The sequence below is a fragment of the Bactrocera neohumeralis genome, chromosome 6 (assembly GCF_024586455.1).
Source record: "Bactrocera neohumeralis isolate Rockhampton chromosome 6, APGP_CSIRO_Bneo_wtdbg2-racon-allhic-juicebox.fasta_v2, whole genome shotgun sequence".
NCBI lineage: Eukaryota > Metazoa > Arthropoda > Insecta > Diptera > Tephritidae > Bactrocera > Bactrocera neohumeralis.
This window is the reverse complement of record NC_065923.1, coordinates 12624824-12644537: the sequence shown is the minus strand read 5'-3', so window position 1 is coordinate 12644537 and position 19714 is coordinate 12624824. Positions and strand designations below refer to the sequence as shown.

General features: G+C 36.1%; 1 protein-coding gene across 1 annotated transcript; it reads left to right on the top strand.

The window, feature by feature from the left end:
- The first annotated feature begins 11397 nt into the window (after positions 1 to 11397).
- Positions 11398 to 19625, top strand: LOC126763430 (venom serine protease Bi-VSP-like). Its single transcript, XM_050480940.1, has 7 exons — positions 11398 to 11822; positions 17047 to 17216; positions 17287 to 17665; positions 18286 to 18682; positions 18745 to 18820; positions 18890 to 19273; positions 19340 to 19625. The coding sequence occupies exons 1-7, from the start codon at positions 11756 to 11758 to the stop codon at positions 19481 to 19483; spliced, it is 1617 nt and encodes a 538-aa protein (XP_050336897.1). The 5' UTR covers positions 11398 to 11755; the 3' UTR covers positions 19484 to 19625.
- Positions 19626 to 19714: the final 89 nt, after the last annotated feature.

Here is a 19714-nt window from a genome sequence, read left to right as displayed (position 1 = left end):
TTTCTGTTTAATATTCAATGCGGCTTTATGGCAACTGCCAAATGTTCCACCTTGAAACGATCTCTTTATTAAAATTTGGGATCTAGCAGCGAGCGCATAAGCAAACATCGTCAGCAGTTTCTTATTTTCTTGCTTTGTGTGCCAAGCACGTTCCAAAATTTGTAATAAAAATCTAAAAACGGTGACTACTGGGTTTCTGTGCATACTAAGAATGTTGGCTGTGCTTAATTAACGCAATAAAATGATTTGTTGCAGTTTTATTGGTGTATATTTACATGGTAGGCATGGTTGTTGATGATGTGATCATTTCACTAATGGAAGTTTGTATAAATTAACGAAAAGTGAATGGGTGAAAGATTTAGAAAAGGAAATGTAAATAAAATCCCTTGATGCAAAAAATTACAGACTTTTAGGGAAAACATTTGCGTTAGTGAATAAATTTTTAGGCAAGTTCGTGTCTTAAGTCTTTTGTGTGAGAGTTTATCTCTTGAAATTAAGTCATTAATGTTTTGCAGCAAGCAGAACATCAACCATTAGCTGCATTACAATGAATTTTTAAGATAATATATGTATGTATAAAATCTAAATATACATTGTGACAAAAAGTACCCGGAAATTTTAAATAAAACGCAAGATATTTAATTATTACATAATAATAAAATATTTTTTTAGGGTGGTATGATTTTTCGTGACATCTGTGCTAATTGACACATCAAAATATTCATTGGTATACGCTTGTCTTTCTGAAGAGTATAAAGTGCATGCGGCGATTTTTGTGATCAGTGAAATTATTCAAAAATAAGTTCCGTTATATTTTATGTGCGGAATCAAAATTTTTGGTGCCGAAAGGATCAGAATGTTGGAAAAGACCTTCGGTGATAATTATTTGTCGCGAGCAAGTGTTTTTGATTGGTACAAAATATTTAAAGACGGTGGAGAACGCGTTGACGACAATTCACGTCCGAGACGGCCATCAACATCTATTGACGATCAAGACGTCAATAAAATAAAGGAATTGGTGCTTGCGAATCGACGATTAAGAGTCAGAGATCTTAGTGGCATTTTTGGAATATCGGAAGGATCAGTGAAAACCATTTTGAAAGATAATCTGAGCCTTAGAATAGTGAAAGCAAGATTGCTTTCAAAACAACTAAATTTTTTTTTGAAATGTGTTAATACTGGCGATGAGTCTTGAATCTATTCTTAAGACCCAGAAACAGACCATCAATCGCATGAGTAACGTGGCAAAGGTGAGCCGACAGTCGAAAAAATCACGTCAAAGCTGGTCAAAAATTAAGTTAAGCTTGACAGTTTTCCTCCATTATCAAACCAATCCTGTCAACAACGAATAATATTTGAGTGCTATGCGTCATTTGCGCGAAGAGGCCGCAATTAGGCTCCGACAACCCTTGGTTTTTGTACCACGATTATGCACCTTTGTAACTGCATTGATTCTTCGTGAGTTTTTCGCCAAATTTCCAACCAATATCATGCCGCAACCACCGTATTCGAGTGATTTAGGTCCATGTGACTTCTAGCTATTCAGAAAACTCAAACGACCGCTTCGAGGAAACCGTTTTCAGTCAATTGAAGACATTGAACATCGCTCGTAGCGAATTGAAGGCTATTCCCAAAATTGACTTTAACAACCGTTTCGAGGATTGGAAAATAAGTTGGCACAAGTGTATTGGGGCCAAAGTGAATTATTTTGACGACGAAGAATAAATTTAAAATTTTAAAATTGTGAACAAAGTCTTACAATTTTTGCACATAGTAACAGTCCCTCACTTTTTGAAATATCGGTCTGAAATTTTGTCTGGTGTCTTTTGTCGGAACCGATATTGGACAACCACTAACATAAACATTGCTGCCATTTATACTGATCGATCAAAATTCTTGCATGGAAAACTTCTGTATTGTAAAGGGTTTTAAATCATCGATGCAACCGATTTAACGTTTTTCTTGTTTGATCTTCAAAAGAAATTGTATTTTATATGAATTTTATAAAAAAAACCGATGTGCCGAAAATGGAATGATTCTGATTTTTTCAAATTATACGTTTTGATACCCGACAGATAACGGTACCTTATAATTATAAACTACAAAAGAGTAAATTGCTATTTTCATAAGACTTAAATGACAATTAATATACATATTTGGTAAGACTACGAAATATCGTAACCTAAAAGCCGAGTCATGTGCTTTAAGCGCACACCTACAATTTACATTATTTGGTATCAAATCAGTATTCATGCCATTTTTGTGCATGAATTAATTAAAAGTGCGAATATCTGTATCAGTCTATATCAATAAGGTGAAATCTAAACTGCCAATGAATAATGGTAATTATACAAATTGCTGGTGTGCGGCTTGAACTTGAATTTATTATCAAGTGCAAATGCGCGAGCTGGTTAGTTTAACTTAACTTATGTGTGTGTGTATGTATGTATTTTTGGTGATGTGTAATATTATACATATGGCGACATATGCTTGACAAAAGCATATAAACATAATCAAATCTGCATTTGTATGTAAATATACGTACTTAGTATGTGTGTAAATATGTAGCACATAAGAGATTACGTCACAGAGGGTTTTGCCAAATGTGTAAGATGGCAGGCAAACAACAACAACGAATGTAGTTAAAATGTTAAATTTGAAGTGTTAAATAAACAAGTAAGGAAGGGCTAAGTTCGGGTGTCACCGAACATTTTATACTCTCGCATGGTAAAGTGATAATCGAGATTTCATAATACGTCATTTACATATTTTTCAAATACCGTATTTTTGTAAAGTTTTATTCCGCTATCATCATTGGTTCCTAATGTATATATGTATTATACAGAAAAGGCATAAGATGGAATTCAAAATAGCGTTATATTGGAAGAAGGCGTGGTTGTGAACCGATTTCACCCATATTTCGTACATGTCATCAGGGTGTTAAGAAAATATTATATACCGAATTTCATTGAAATCGGTTTAGTAGTTCCTGAGATATGGTTTTTGGTCCATAAGTGGGCGAGGCCACGCCCATTTTCAATTTAAAAAAAAAGCCTGGGTGCAGCTTTCTTCTGCCATTTCTTCCGTAAAATTTAGTGTTTCTGACGTTTTTTGTTAGTCGGTTAACGCACTTTTAGTGATTTTCAACATAACCTTTGTATGGTAGGTGGGCGTGGTTATTATCCGATTTCTTCCATTTTTGAATTGTATATGGAAATGCCTGAAGGAAACGACTCCATAGAGTTTGGTTGACATAGCTGTAGTAGTTTCCGAGATATGTACAAAAAACTTAGTAGGGGGCGGGGCCACGCCCACTTTTCCAAAACAATTGCGTCCAAATATACCCCTCTCTAATGCGATCCTTTGTGCCAAATTTCACTTTAATATCTTTATTTATGGCTTAGTTATGACACTTTATAAGTTTTCGGTTTCCGCCATTTTGTGGGCGTGGCAGTGGGCCGATTTTGTCCATCTTCGAACTTAACCTTCTTATAGAGCCAAGGAATACGTGTACCAAGTTTCATCATGATATCTCAATTTTTACTCAAGTTATAGCTTGCACGGACGGACGGACGGACAGACAGACATCCGGATTTCGACTCTACTCGGCACCCTGATCACTTTGGTATATATAACCCTATATCTGACTCTTTTAGTTTTAGGACTTACAAACAACCGTTATGTGAACAAAACTATAATACTCTCCTTAGCAACATTGTTGCGAGAGTATAAAAAACAAAAGAATACGTGCATATTGTCTTCTATGCATGGACTTATGTACATATGTATGACTAACATATTTGTCATGAAAAAGTTTCGACCATGGCAAAGAGCAATGGCCCTTTAAGTTCAGTCACGTTCAACGATATCTACTGTATAGTGCCAAAAACTAGTTTTAGACTCTTATATAGACTCTTATATAGATATATTATCTAAAGAAATGATATAAAATAATTATAATTGAGAAGGAAGCTAGACCTAGAAATCTGGAACTCCGCACTATATAGCTCTCAATAAATATTGCTGTAATGACATTAGAGATCGGACTGACTACCAGAACGGGCAAGGTTTGGGCAATAAGGCGGTTGAGGTAAAAATTTCCAACCGTTGTTTTTAAAACTGTTTTTAACCGATTTTGCCACATGAGGTTGAGAGTTGTGTTAATGGAAAGCTATTTGCTTGTATCTAGTCCGAAATTCTGGATATTTTTCGACCACCGCTAGTTTAAATTCGATGAGCTTTTGGCGGTAGCGTTTCCCATTAACGGTTTCACCTGGTTTTAGAAGCTCATATAATACAGCACATCGTTCGGTTATCATACAATACAGAACATTATTGAGACGTCATACATAGATATTCGGCTTTGCCGTAGATTTGGCTGTTAGGCCAGATTTTACATAAGGTTTTTTGCATTTAGGGCGTTCATAATAGTTAGATTTTTCGACACCAGCCGCAAAACGATGCAAAACTACTTATTTTTTAAGCAACATTTCTGACACCCACAATTGTCTGCCAACATCTCTAGGCTTCAATTCGTGTGGCACCCAATTTCCTTGCTTTTTAATGTTTCCAGCTGCTTTTAAACGTTTTGTAATGGTAGCTTGAATAAATCTCAAAGTTAGTTAAAGACCCAATAGATCAATTGTTTCATGTCCTTTACCGTTAAGTCGCGAATATTTAAACTCTTAGGTTCTCGAAACTAATATTAAGTAAATTAATGCAGCGCAATCCTATATATTGTAAGATTGGGACAACTGTAGACTTGGGTGGGACAAGCATGCAATCAATATTGCATGAACATTTGAATAAAAAAACATTGGACCCCACACAATTTGTCAATTGGTCAAAAAATGCTCATTCATTCTTTACCACGACAATGCGAGTTCCCATACATCGCCTGAAGCAACTGCATTTTTGAGCACTTAAAACAGCGATTTTAGAAGTCATTATCCCTTTAGTCCAGACTTGGCACTGAATGACTTCTCTTTATTCAAGTTCGTCCCTGAAAATCAATTAAAGCCACCTGCTCTGATCCTCATCTGGCTCACGTTCAGCTAGTTAAGTTTACTTTGACAGTTTTTTGGTGTCTGACGTGTTATTGTGGAATCACTTAGAATTCAATAGGCCATCTACATTTTTATGGGTCATCTATTCATTACTTCAAACAAGATATTCAGGATTTTCTCCTAAATTGAAATTAATACTTTCTGAAAATAAATATAACACGAGTTTTTTAAACAATTTTTTTATTTTTAATTTAACATTACTATAGCTAGTTTAAAACAATAAACATACTTCTAAATATCATTTTTAGACACAAACTCACAAGTAGACATAGAAGTAGATGAAGAGAGTGTCTTATAAAAATTACGTTAATTCAAAAACTGAAGCATGCGAGGGCTTGGAAACATGCCGATATCTACTGTATAGAAACAATAATATTTCTAAATATATATGAAGCTAAGCATTTGAATAAGTACGAGAATGAACACTAAAATAACAATAAAATAGTGGGTAAACAAACGAGTATCTGTTTTGTTGATATGAAGGCGTAATTCTCACAAATAAACCGACAAAGTCACTAAACACTTAAGTATGCGCATTAAATACAAGTTGAAGTTCAAATACGACTTGTTGTTGTTAACTACCTGATTATATTGAACAGGTTGTTTTTGCGGTTAAATCAAATGTAATAACTTGTTAGCATCACACACTGGACGCCTGAGCATTGCATGCAGAGAAGAATGGAATGCTCTTATCACCGAAGATGAGAACGTGTGAATATTTGAATATAAGGCGGGATCACTTTGAGAGCTTAATTGGCAGCGAGCGAGTTTGCGGTTGCGCGGTGTAAAGCCGGCTAAACTGAACTTGTTTCGTCTTCAATTCTGCGTATTCGTGCGTTTACATGTTATATTTTAGTTGGGCAGGGTGCAGTGTTTGCGCTGCTTGTTTGTATGTAAATTGACGAAACATTTGTAATTCCCCCGTTTATTATGTTTATATGATTACACGTCAGTATGGCAGATGATAATTAAAGACATAAAGGTGATTTTTTTGTCGTACTATTTCTTCCAATGTCTTCGCTTCGCTCTCATCTATCTTTTGGTTGATTCATTTAATTTCCGTAAATCTTTAGTTATCACCATTTTTGGCGCCACTTTTTATTGTGAATTGACCTGCTGCACCAGTGACCTCCAGAAATCTCAGTCATTTGCGGTTTCTTTCCAATTTTGTGTGACAAGCGTCTTCACGCCTTCTTCGAGTTCATCAATCCGTCTTGATCGCGGAGTTCCCCTTGCTTTAGTGGTGAATGCTGTGGCCTCTAAAATTAGCTTCTGCGCTTTATTGTTGTCCATTCTCGTTACATGACCGAACCATCTCTGTGGCTGCTTTAGTCATCTGACTTAAAAATTTATAAAGTTTAAAGCCTAACTTCGCCTTTTTTGGTTTTTTCTTTTCCTTCCTTTTATTTTAGTATGAGTGGAGTTACTGGCTGATATTGAGATGAAGCAGATGTGATTAATTCAAGAATTGATATTTGGCCACTTGTTGTTGGTAGGAAGTTCAGAAAATACATATGCCTTAGTGTTTGAAGATGTAAAAGTTCAAACAGTACTTGATTAGCGGGGTGGCCTTTGGTTCTCGCCATATTAATTATCGTCTACTGACAGCTGCTTTTTTATGCGGCGGTTCCCACACCAAGTGTACAACCCTGAGGAGGGTATGTTTTGTCTTCTCACTTTAGCTCGCCTTCTTGGCTACACAGAGGATACCGGAAGTCGTGAGCTGTTTGAGCCATATGTATCGAAGTTGTAGATAATTTCGTCTATTTAGGAACCAGCTCCAACACCAACAACAACGTCAGCCTCGAAATCCAATGCAGAATAGCTCTTGCCAACAGGTGCTACTTCGGACTGAGTAAGCAATTGAGAGGTATAGTCCTCTCTCGACGAACAAAGTCTAAACTCTATAAGTCACTCATTATATCCGTCATGCTATATGGTGCAGAGGCATGGATGATGACGGCATCTGATGAGTCGGCTTTACGAGTTTTCGAGAGAAAGATTCTGCGGAAGACTTATGGTCCTTACCGTATTGGCAACGGCAAATACCGCAGTCGATGGAACGATAAGCTATATGAGTTATATGACGACATTGATATAGTTCAGCGAATTAAGAGACAGTAGCTACGTTAGCTAGGTTATCTAGTCCGAATGGACGACGGACATTCCAGCTGTGAAGGTATTAGAAGGGGTACCTGCTGGGGGAAGCAGAGGAAGAGTAAGACCTCCACTCCGTTGGAAAGACCGGGTGGAGAAGGACCTGGCTGCAGTTGCAATCTTGAATTGGCGCCAAATTGCGAAAAGAAGAAACGACTGGCGCGCTGTTGTTAACAAGCTATAACCGTATAAACGGTGTCTATGGCTGTCAAGAAGAAGAAGAAGAAAAAAGTTTTGAAACTTGGCAGAAAATGGGTTACATCTCATGGTGTAATGATAGTGCGCTTTTCTCCCTGCCCCACTAAAGTTTTTGGGCTCAAACTGTGAAAACCTTTCATTGTGGAAGAACAAAATATTTTCATAAAGCAGCCAAACACAGTTAAGTAATTACTAAATAATCCAAGTAAAAACCAAAATGTGTTAACAAACGAATTCATGAAATATTTGCTCGATAAAATCACACTGATTTGAGGTTTTGTCATATGTTTCACTTTCGAAATTTCAATCACATAATGACTCACTTAGAATTCTTGAAAATTGTGTGTACACGCAATATCAAAGCAATGAATAACAAAAACAAATCACATAAACTGAACCACCTTGAAGCGCAAATCCGTTTATAATTTGGAATATCCGCGTGAACTAGACGCCAGTCTGTCGAAAATAGTAAATAAACGAATAAAAACTAAAGTGTAACTGCAGCACAGCGTTGACATTAAGTATGCTGACCGCGCTGTTGTTGTTGTTGCTAGTGTAGCTACTTCCAATTCGAGCATTTTGCTATGCAGCAATCGCGCACGACTGAACCAAATGATGACACACTGGTCATAATTCGAATGCCGGACACGCCAACAGCGTTCTCTTATTGTAATATCCTGTGTAATGTCCGAAGAATTTTAAATGTCTGAATTTATCTAAGAATTTCGATTTGTCACATTTTAGCGAAAATGATTGAACATGCCAATGTGTTTGTACTATGTAAGGAATATGTATGTGTTATTACAACTTTCTAGAGCAACGCCTAGAAAGGTGAATTTCATATAAAATTAGATCAGTGTTGGCATATTTACATAACTTTTACTTAGCAACAGGCAAGCCTATATAAATTTGTTATTTGTAAAGGAAAATGTTTTATTTCTTAATGACACGGAAATATGAATAAAATATTCATACATTTGTGTGTATTAATAACTGTAATTACGGCGATCACTTTTGAAAATACTCGCATGATTTGGCAGTGTAAGTTCGCTTCCTCAGTCTTCTGTTTACGGCGTACCCATTTACGTACATACATACACTGCTCTATAAAGAGCGCGGGAGTTGGCGCTCTTCTAAAGATATGCGAGTGAGCATTTATAGCGCGAATTTCACGCTCACAAATATGAATTTAGCGGGAGATTTGAATATTTTGAATAAAACATAAACTTTGGTTAATATATTTTCTTGTTAATACAGACATACGTATGTTATAGTGTGAAGGGAGAGTGTTTGTGTCTAACTTTCTGCGATTAAGCATATTGATTATGCAAATTCGAGAAGTCATTTATATACATTACCACTTAACTGGGATTTTAAGTAAAGTACATGCCATTAATTGCTTTATATTAATAAAGTTGTCACTCATTAACTTTTGCAAATGTGAATGTGCTTGTATGTATGTATATATTATACATACATATATGTAGATATTATATATAAATACGTATTAGGGTGGTTCGTTTTGACTATAGTTGATTCTGTCTTCTTTATAAGAAAACCTGTTGGCCGAATTGTATTTAATTATCGTTATAACTTTCATTGAGTATGACAACAATTTGTTAGGAATTGAATGTTTCTTCTTCTTCTTAATTTGCGTAGACACCGCTTACGCGATTATAGTCGAGTTAACAACAGCGCGCCATTCGTTTCTTCTTTTCGCTACGCGGCGCCAATTGGATATTCCAAGCGAAGCCAGGTCCTTCTCCACTTGGTCCTTCCAACGGAGTGGAGGTCTTCCTCTTCCTCTGCTTCCCCCGGCGGGTACTGCGTCGAATACTTTCAGAGCTGGAGTGTTTTCGTCCATTCGGACAACATGACCTAGCCAGCGTAGCCGCTGTCTTTTAATTCGCTGAACTATGTCGATGTCGTGTATAACAGCTCATCGTTCCATCGAATGCGGTATTCGCCGTGGCTAACGTGCAAAGGACCATAAATCTTTCGCAGAACTTTTCTCTCGAAAACTCGCAACGCAATTGAATGTTTATAATACAAGAAAAAACGTTAACTTCGGCTGCACCGAAGCTATATAGCCTTCTCTAATTTCTATATAAATTTTACGAAATTTAAATTAGGAAATTCTTTGAGGAACTTTTGTGCTTATTGAAAAGAGGAATTTCCTCTCCAAATATCGCTGATAGATAACAACGAACCAAATACGCCAAGGTCTCTATGATTTCTATCCGAATATAAGATATAGACTTATTATTCATTCCAATAGTATGATCCAAAAATAATAATGCTTTTTAAATTTTTCCTATTTTAAATGTAGTTTTTAATGAAATAGTTAATTTCTATACCCTGAACAGGATATACAAAGCTTGCTAACACTAAGAAGGAACCGTCGGATACTTCATACATTAATGCACAGGAAGACAAGCTGAGTTGATGTAGTCATATCCGTCTGTCTGTTCATCCGTATGTATACATATGTATATACAAACTATGTAGGCAATTTACAACAACAACAACAAATTTCAATTGTTTTTATGCCGTAAACACTCAGAACGTTTTGACACACGAGCGCTATTTGTGTTGTTTATGGTAACTTAAAATATTCATCTCGTCGAGAGAATAGAATTCGATCGCGAACATTTTTGCCTCATTATGTTTTACAACTTTTCACGTGGTTTACCTCGGTAATAGTGCATCGATAAACTTAACTTAATGTTTGTTGTTGAAGGTCCAGCAAGGACCAGTGTTTATCGATTGTATGGTGAAACCAATCGAGGTCGTAGATCACTCCCAGACGAATTTCTTGAAGGTCGTCCAAAATCAGCTCTTGTTCCGGAAACTATTGATGCTGTGCGAAAACTGATATTGCAAGATCAACATGTGAACTATTGTAAAATTGGGACAACTGTAGGCTTGGGTGGGACAAGCATGCAATCAATATTGCATAAACATTTGAATAAAAAAACATTGGACCCCACACAATTTGTCAATTGGTCAAAAAATGCTCATTCATTCTTCACCACGACAATGCGAGTTCTCATACAAAGCCTGAAGCAACTGCATTTTTGAGCACTTAAAACAACGGTTTTAGGAATCATTATCTATATAGTCCAGACTTGTCACCGAATGACTTCTCTTTATTGAGGAGGCGGCTGATGGTTTCGGAATGCATGTTTTGGAGATATAAACAAAGTGCTTCGACAATTGGTTCAAACGCATGCGAAAATATATAGATCTTAATTAAAAATTTCTTGAAACATAATAAAACGATTTTTGATGATTAATATTTGTTTTTATTCTCTAATCCCGAAATATAAAAGGCAACCTATGTATGTAGTCCCTCAGTTTATGTAATATCGATTTTCGAAAGTCTGACTGTCTTATAAATAAACAATATTATCAGTAAATTGGATAAATAAATAAAAGTTGAAGCGGTGCAATCAAAAACTACAAAATATTTGAAGCAAAAAAATTATAAGTATAGTGATGTCGCCTATAGCTAGGCGCTATTGGAATATGGTGTAGCGAGGATCCAAACCGAATGGTGACAAAAACCAAAAATGTTGGAAAAATATTTAATACTGTTATTATTGATTTCAAATATTTTCATTTCAAAAATATCCTTTGTCAATAACTGCTATAGAATTTAATAATAATTTAGTATCAGTACAAAGTGCGAATTGATGCCTTCTCAAACACGAGCTGGTAGCGCCATCTGCTGACAATATAGAAATTGGTTTGATATCTGACTAAAACCTGTAGGATTTTAAATCTGCCATACTCCTATTTTTCAAATATGTTTCTTACCCCCTTAATACACATACACGCACACAACTTTTCTCAAACTCTTAATTACTCAATTGCTCATGCATTCAACCGGCTACTGCTAGCTACTACTACTGCTACTAACTTGAGCTTCATAAGTGTAATACAAATATAAACCGGCTATCAGTTTGTTTATGCGAATGCTGCCGAACGGTTTGAGTTATAAAAGATTCGCTAAAAACGTAGAAAATTCAATTTCTCGCTTGTGAAGATTCGAACGCGACTTTTGCGGAAACAGTTCTGATTTAAGCGCGTTCGCAACGAAAAGCACGCGCTGCTCGGCATAACGCGTATAAAATATTTGAAAATACACAGTATACTTACTTGTGCCATATTGTGACTAAGTGATGCTGTGAATAAATAGTTTCTTGAACCATACTAATTACAATTGTTATGCTCAAGTGTTTATAATTAATTGTAAAGAGTATATTATTTTTTTCTACTGTCAAATCGAATTCAATAATTTTGATTCAAGTTCAAAATATTTAAAATTTAGAATGAAGGTGTTTATTCCGTTGTTAATATTCGCCTGTGCTGTGCTGCTTCCCGCTGTGTTCTCGCAAGGTAGGTTTTTCACAAGGAAATATATAATTGAAAAAAAAAACGAAGAAGTATTCAGTGCAACGAATTCACATCTGACGAGAATTTAATAATAATGTGTGAAAATGTTTAGTTTGAGAAAAAGTACACCAACAATTAACAAATCGTGTAATTTTATAAATATTTGATGGAGCAAAAGTTACAGCAAAACAAATGCAAAAAAAGTCTCAGTAAAACTCTCGTAATTGTATGTGCCAAGGAAACCATTATTTGAGTGAAGTCTTTCAAAATTATGTAATAGTGAATGAGTAACTGTAAATAAGATGTTCTCTCATTAACAAATTAGAAAATAAAACAAAGTTCAGAAGTGCTAAGTGCAATTGCGGCCAATTATTAGGCAATTTGTAACTAAAATTTAAAGATTATGTGAAATATTGGAAGATATCAGTGAAAAATGACTAAAAAAAAGTTTCGAAATTGTGATACAAGAACATTTTGTGAAATATCAACAGGGATGAAATTCGGTTAACAATTTTTTCATTTCAAAAATGCTTTCTGACTTTGAAACATTGCGACCTGAAAATTGTAAAAAACACAAAATATTTAATTATTCACCAATACTCATTTTCTCGCTTTCAAGATAATCCCAAAGTGATATAATACACTTATGTGAACGATTTTGTTTAGTTCTCGAAACACTTTTCATAATCGTTTTTGGGATGGCCTTCAGCTTTTATGTATTCGATCTATTGAGAGAGGGTTCCACGGAGAGGCAATTTCAGTTTCGAAGCAAGAAAAAATCCCACGGAGCCAAATCTGGTGAATACGGTGGTTGATAGATTGTAAACTAAAGTACTCTTTAAAAAAATCAGTTTTATCGAGACGAGTCGAGCAAAATATCCACTAATATCATTTGAACGAATTCTTGAGAGATTTCGATCTTTCTTCCTATATCTCTAATACTTTTCTGGCGATTTTCAAGCACCATATCCTTGACTTGTTTAATATTTTCATCAGTAATATAGCATTGAAAAGAGAAAAAAACGTGGATGGTGCCGATTTAAGTATTTTACTAGTTTATTCACTTAAGACATTTCAGTTGCAAGTCAAAAAAGGTTTCAAACCAGAAATGGTTGTTAGTTGTTTTTTCAACTTTCAAAAAATTCTAAAATTATATGTATCATAATTTTAGAATAAAAATCGGGTAAGAATATAAAAGCGACGAGAAGAAATTAGCTTGAACAAAGTGTATGTCTCTTCATTTACCCTCTTGCCCTTTTGGTAAAATAATTATGATAATGGATTGTCAAAAAAGTCTTGCGGTATTTTTATTGAAATTGAAATGATGACTCATGCCCAGCTCTTGACCGATGCTACGGCTGCTACTTTGCCGGTCTCTTTCGCATCTTCGACTTCGACCTCTACACCAGAAGGAAAACGAAGAAACCATCGTTGTGCGGTGGAAATGGAAACTGTATCGGGTCTATAAACTGCACAAAGTTTATTGGCGGCTTGAGATGTATTTTTGCCTTTATCGTAGTAGTACTGTAAAATATGCCGTATTTTCTCTTTATTTTGCTCCATGTTTGCGACGCTATAACTCACGAACGACTTAAAAGAAACGCAATCAAACACGTGTTAGCGCGTGAAATGTGCTTTCCAAAAAGGCATAGCATGATGATGCGACGAATAAAACTAGAACTACGCGCTTTCAGCGCCAACTAGCGAAAATACCGCAAGACTTTTTTGACAAGCAATAATTGAATTGAATACTCTAGAACCGTGGCTCACCAAATGGAACATTGGCATCAATATCGAAAAGTTCATACAAGCGGTATATATCTCAAGCACATAAATTTCCCTCAAGTGGCTTTTTATATGGTCAGTTGTTACCAACAAGCATATGAGCAAAATATTTTATGATAGCAATCATTAGTGAAGAAGAAATTACATCTTACAAGGCCAATTTAACACGCCACGACATATCATAATTAATTTTCTGGAAAAATACAGAGAATGACTATATATTAAAGTATCCATCTGCCAAAGTGATTACTGTGTTCTATTATAAAAACAACTGCGTATAATCTCTTTAGCCCGAACACACGAAGTGCCTTTCACTGCGGAAATTTTGCCTTGTATGATTACAATTAATCCTTTGAGATCGAGAGCTGCTTAAAAAAGTTACCGGCTCATCAATATTATATGCACCTGTTGTATATTCGTATGTAGGTATGTAAATACAGCTTATTTAGCTGCTGTGCGCGTCATTTTAAAAAATTTTATGGAGTATTTCGTATGCAAGTTCAGTAAACCAGTTAGTGGACGGTAGTAGCCGACTTCAAGGCTATGAATTTGGAGCTGGCAAAAAACAAAAATAATAATAAAAAGATGATAATAAAAAAAAAGAAATAAAAAAATTGAATGAAAAAGAAAAAACAAAAAACTCGATAAATTAAGATAATATTATTAACAGCCATGACAGTGAATTTAAAATATGAGAATATAAAACAAAAAAAAAACAACTAAAATAAATACAAAAAACTTGAAAAGTAATAATTAAGTGCTAATGAAGATGACAACAGTTTAAATTAGTTAGGAATCCGCTAAAAAAAATATAGAAAACGTTCTAAAGAAATTGAAATGTGTTGAGTCGGAATGGTTATATACACTTATACGCAATATTTACTCAAGCAATTGACATTTTTAAAAATTAAGCACCCTTGTAGGACAACAAATGATATGTGATGAGCAATAACTGAAATATTTATACATCGTCCCCTCAATATAACAATAGCGTATAATTTTTTTTGGGTTTTGAGAAAATCGAGTTTAAAGTTTTTGTCAAATCAGATGTCTATTAAAACCTCAATATCGCGTTAAATAAAAATTCTTCTTAGTGGATTTTTCGATGAGTACATTATACCGTTTCTTGTCTTTAAATTTACCAAGTCTTTTTATTCTACGCATCCCTTAAGACATTAATATGTTATTCAAATAAGTCCTCCATATAGGCACATTTTATTTTTTAAGGAATTCGTATGATGTATCTGATACACTATTTTATTTTGTAAAATTGTTTTATTCAATAATTTTACGGTATTTTTATTAAAATATTTGATCTCAAAAATATCAATTTGTAACATTATAAAACAGTAATTAATTCATAGTTTTGTTATTATAAACAAAAAATTATGACAAATGAAGGTTTCTTTGCGTAAATCAAAAATAATTAGAAATTCATTCGTTTATAACAAATAATCTGGCTCATCTAAACAATCTTAAACGCCTTTTGTTAAAGCTGAGATTAAAATATTTGGTACAGCATATTTACACAAATCAGTTATCATGACAATCCTTTGGCAATCATGTTATTATATTTGACAGCATTGGAATTACTAGATTCAAAAGATAACATATTCTAGATCTCCCATTGAGGAATTAATAACATATATTACTATGGTATTAAATATTAGTATTAAGTTTGTTAATATAAGCACTAGAAATAAGAACATTTGATATGAATATTGTAAATTATTATCGATATCACTGGATATCAATAATAATAGGTTCTAAAAACCAGTGATATCAATAATAATAGTGTTGTCAAAAAAGTCTTGCGGTATTTTCGCTAGTTGGCGCTGAAAGCGCGTAGTTCTAGTTTTATTCGTCGCACCAAGTCATGCTTTACCTTTTTTGGAAAGCTCATTTCACGCGCTAACACGTCTTTGATTGATTGTCGTTTCTTTTAAGTTGTTCGTGAGTTATAGCGTCGCAAACATGGAACAAAATAAAGAGAAAATATGGCATATTTTACAGTACTACTACGATAAAGGCAAAAATGCATATCAAGCCGCCAATAAAATTTGTGCAGTTTATGGACTCGATACAGTTTCCATTTCCACCGCACAACGATGATTTCAACGTTTTCGTTCTGGTGTAGAGGTGGTCGAAGATGCGCCACGCTCCGGAAGGCCTGTCGTCGAAAATTGCGATAAAATCGCTGAATTGGTCGAAAGAGACCGGCATAGTAGCAGCCGTAGCATCGGTCAAGAGCTGGGCATGAGTCATCAAAAATTCATTTCAATTTCAATAAAAACAAAAATTCAATAAAAAAAACTGCAAGACTTTTTTGACAATACGTTATAAGTGAGATTATGATTTTGTTATCTCATTAGCTAATTTTTTTAATAGATTGTAAATAAAACACTAAAATTGTGATTAAATATAAATTTATGTGAGTTATAAGTGTGTGTGTTAACTATGCAAAGACGCTATACCGAAAAATTGAACAAGTGAACCAAGTAAAAACTGACTGAATTCGAACTAATTCAAAATATACTAGTCTATAACTAATTTTTTTTCGTCGTAAATAGCCACACCGAAAAGCAGCAGTCTTGTCAAAAAGAGCACATAATTATTAATGAATCATTTAATTTTATTTTCGAGTAATTAGTCGATGTTACTCTGAGACCATAGCACAAATTCGCTTGAAATGTTAGATGTAGCTCCACAGCAACATGATTTAGGAACGATTTTTCATTATAAAAACTTTTTTAAATAAATTATCTGCTATTTTTTCTAAGAAAAATTTTAATTTTTACAAATTATAACGAGATTCTGGAATCACCGTTGCCCGTCAAAGCTCTTTTGGTAAAGATTATTCCGAAAATTAGCCCGCCAGTAGATGCCATTTTTTATCAAAATCTCAATATAATTTTTTTTCTACATTCAAATTTGTTGTTTCACTTGGTGGCGACACACGCCCGCAGAATAGTGCTGACAGATCGAAAAAATTGCAGGAAATGTCTAGTCCACGCTGTAAGGATCTGGGGTCCCCACGGTAACGATACCGAGGCTACAGAGTCTGTTAACATTTACGTCAAGCGCAGGCATCTTAACGGATGACTACTCCTCATGGACCTAGTATCTGAACTCCATCTGGTATCGCAAAGGACAAAACTGTTCTATGCGTGGCTCATTGGCCTACAAAAATAACCTAACCTAACCTAACCTAGCTTGTTTGACAAAACCTCAAATAGAGAAAATTCTGCTTCCCCAACATCTTAGGGGATACATCGATCACCAACTTTTCGGTATAGTTGTTGGAGTGCGATTTGTTTCTAGCTTGGGTCTCAGTGGCACTGCACTTCAATTTTAAAGTAATCAAAATAATAGGAATAAGATTCATTGCGTAAATTAACTACACTTTAATAATGTAATTATTTAACTTCGATTGTACTTACAGCCCAGTACAACTGCGTGACTCCAGAGAATTATTATGGTTACTGCGTGCTATTACAATATTGTCCACAAATAGCGAACGTATTCAATATACGCAATCGCAATCAAGCCGAACGCTATGTTATAGCTTCACAACGCTCGTGTGGAACACGAAGTGTTAATGGTGATCCAGTGGTAAGTTAAATAATTGCAATTTAAGCAAAGTAGATATTTTAAAATTATGCTGATCACTGAAATTATTTAGGTTTGTTGTTCACGGCCAGTAAATCCAGCGCCACAACCGCAGCCGCAGCCACAGCCACGACCACAACCACAGCCTCAGATACGACCACAACCATTACCACAGCCAAGACCACAACCGCAACCGCTTCCACAACCTGAACCACAAATACGTCCACAGCCTTCCACTGAAAGTCCAACGAATCCCTTCCTGCCACAAACTACATCTGCACCAAACATAATTCAACCGAGACCACCGCCAAACCAAGGTCAACTTGTTACCTCAACGGCGCGTCCCACAATAGCGCCCACTCTAAGCCCCACGACTGCACCCGTAGAAATCGGCGAACGCTTGACAGGCGACTCTTGTGTGGATCCGAAGCTGAGACGCGGTGTTTGTGTTGGTAAGCACTTAAACTATCTATGGTTTTATATAATTGGTTGTCAAAAACGTCTTGTGGTATTTTCGCTAGTTGGCGCTGAAAGCGCGTTGTTCTAGTTTTATTCGTCGCATTGGGTCATGCTATACCTTTTTGGAAAGCTCATTTCAAGCGCTAACACGTGTTTGATTGATTGTCGTTCGTGAGTTATAGCGTCGCAAACATGGAGCAAAATAAAGAGAAAATACGGCATATTTTACAGTACTACTACGATAAAGGCAAAAATGCATCTCAAGCCGCCAATAAAATTTGTGCAGTTTATGGACCCGATACAGTTTCCATTTCCACCGCACAACGATGGTTTCAACGTTTTCGTTCTGGTGTAGAGGTGGTCGAAGATGCGCCACGCTCCGGAAGGCCTGTCGTCGAAAACTGCGATAAAATCGCTGAATTGGTCGAAAGAGACCGGCATAGTAGCAGCCGTAGCATTGGTCAAGAGCTGGGCATGAGTCATCAAAAATTCATTTCAATTTGAATAAACAAAAAAATTCAATAAAAATACCGCAAGACTTTTTTGACAACCCATTACCTTATCAAAAGCACTAGTGAGAAGTCGTAAAATGCAACGTTTCTCTCTTCCTTAGCCATTGCCAAGTGCAGCCAGCTGGTTACAGAGCTTTACGCCAAGTCGAATGACCCCGAGTTTGCCGACTTCCTGCGTGCTTCGAATCGCAATTGTGGCGGCGTTGCATCCGTGGCATGTTGTCCGACGAGCGATAATGTTATTAAGGATCCGACAGTGATAGTGGTCAACAGCGATGATATACCCACACGTCCACCCACTTTGGAGGAGGGTTGCGGCTACACGCACAACACCTACAAGAAAATTGTTGGCGGCGAGGTGAGTAAGAAGGGCGCTTGGCCATGGGCTGTGCTCTTGGCGTATCCCGACGGCTCAGCGAGTTCACCATTCAAGTGTGGTGGCACCTTGGTGACGGCGCGACACATCGTCACAGCGGCGCATTGCATACGTAGCGATCTGTAAGCGGTCAAATTGACTTGTATTTAGTACTTACCTTTAATATGTGCTTACTTTCTTGCAGCGCCTATGTTCGTTTGGGCGAACACGACCTGAGCACCGACACGGAAACACGCCACGAAGATGTCAACATTGTGCGGGTAAGTGCATTTGTGGACAATATCAATGTAGCTTTACTTAAATGAAACCTTGATTCCTCCCACGAGCAGAAAGAAGCCCATCCACAGTACAACAGACGCAATGGCAAAAACGATGTGGCAGTATTGTGGCTGGAGCGCAACGTAAAATTCAGAGAGACGATTTCACCGATTTGCCTGCCTACCGCAGCGCCGATACGCCAAAAGTCCTATGTATCTTACACGCCCTTCGTCGTGGGCTGGGGCAAGACTATGGAGGGTGGCGTCTCGTCGAATGTCTTGCAGGAATTGCAAATACCAATCTTCAAGAATGATGTCTGTGAACGTAGTTACAAGAACATCAATCGTCTGGTGTCTGATGACCAATTCGATGATGGTGTGCTGTGCGCAGGCGTGCTATCAGGCGGCAAGGATACGTGCCAAGGTGACTCGGGCGGTCCACTGATGATACCAGAGGTGAGTTGAACTAAAAAAATGAAAAATAAAACAATAAAAGCCAATTGTTAATTTTTTTGTTTGCAGTCTTACAAGAACAATGTGCGTTATTACCTGATCGGTGTGGTTTCGTATGGCGTGGGTTGTGCGCGTCCTGAAGTGCCAGGTGTTTACGCCAGTGTGCAGCACTATGTCGACTGGATATTGGAGAAGATTGCTGATACACCTTGAGATTCCTTTTTTAATTTATATTTACGGATAAAATACTTACTTTTAATACTGAATACACAACCAAGTGCTGCAGTTTTTTAACGTTTACAAAGTGATATGGCTTCTGTTTTAATAAAAAATAATTACCAAAATAAAATGAAAAGTAATTTCTGTTTAATATTCAATGCGGCTTTATGGCAACTGCCGAATGTTCCACCTTGAAACGATCTCTTTATTAAAATTTGGGATCTA

Bases quoted from the DNA above. Each gene is read 5' to 3' on its own strand.
- LOC126763430 (XM_050480940.1), top strand. From the start codon at position 11,756: ATGAAGGTGTTTATTCCGTTGTTAATATTCGCCTGTGCTGTGCTGCTT. The intron at 11,823-17,046 runs GTAGGTTTTTCA...TTGTACTTACAG, and splicing joins TCCCGCTGTGTTCTCGCAAG to CCCAGTACAACTGCGTGACT. The intron at 17,666-18,285 runs GTAAGCACTTAA...TCTCTTCCTTAG, and splicing joins GAGACGCGGTGTTTGTGTTG to CCATTGCCAAGTGCAGCCAG.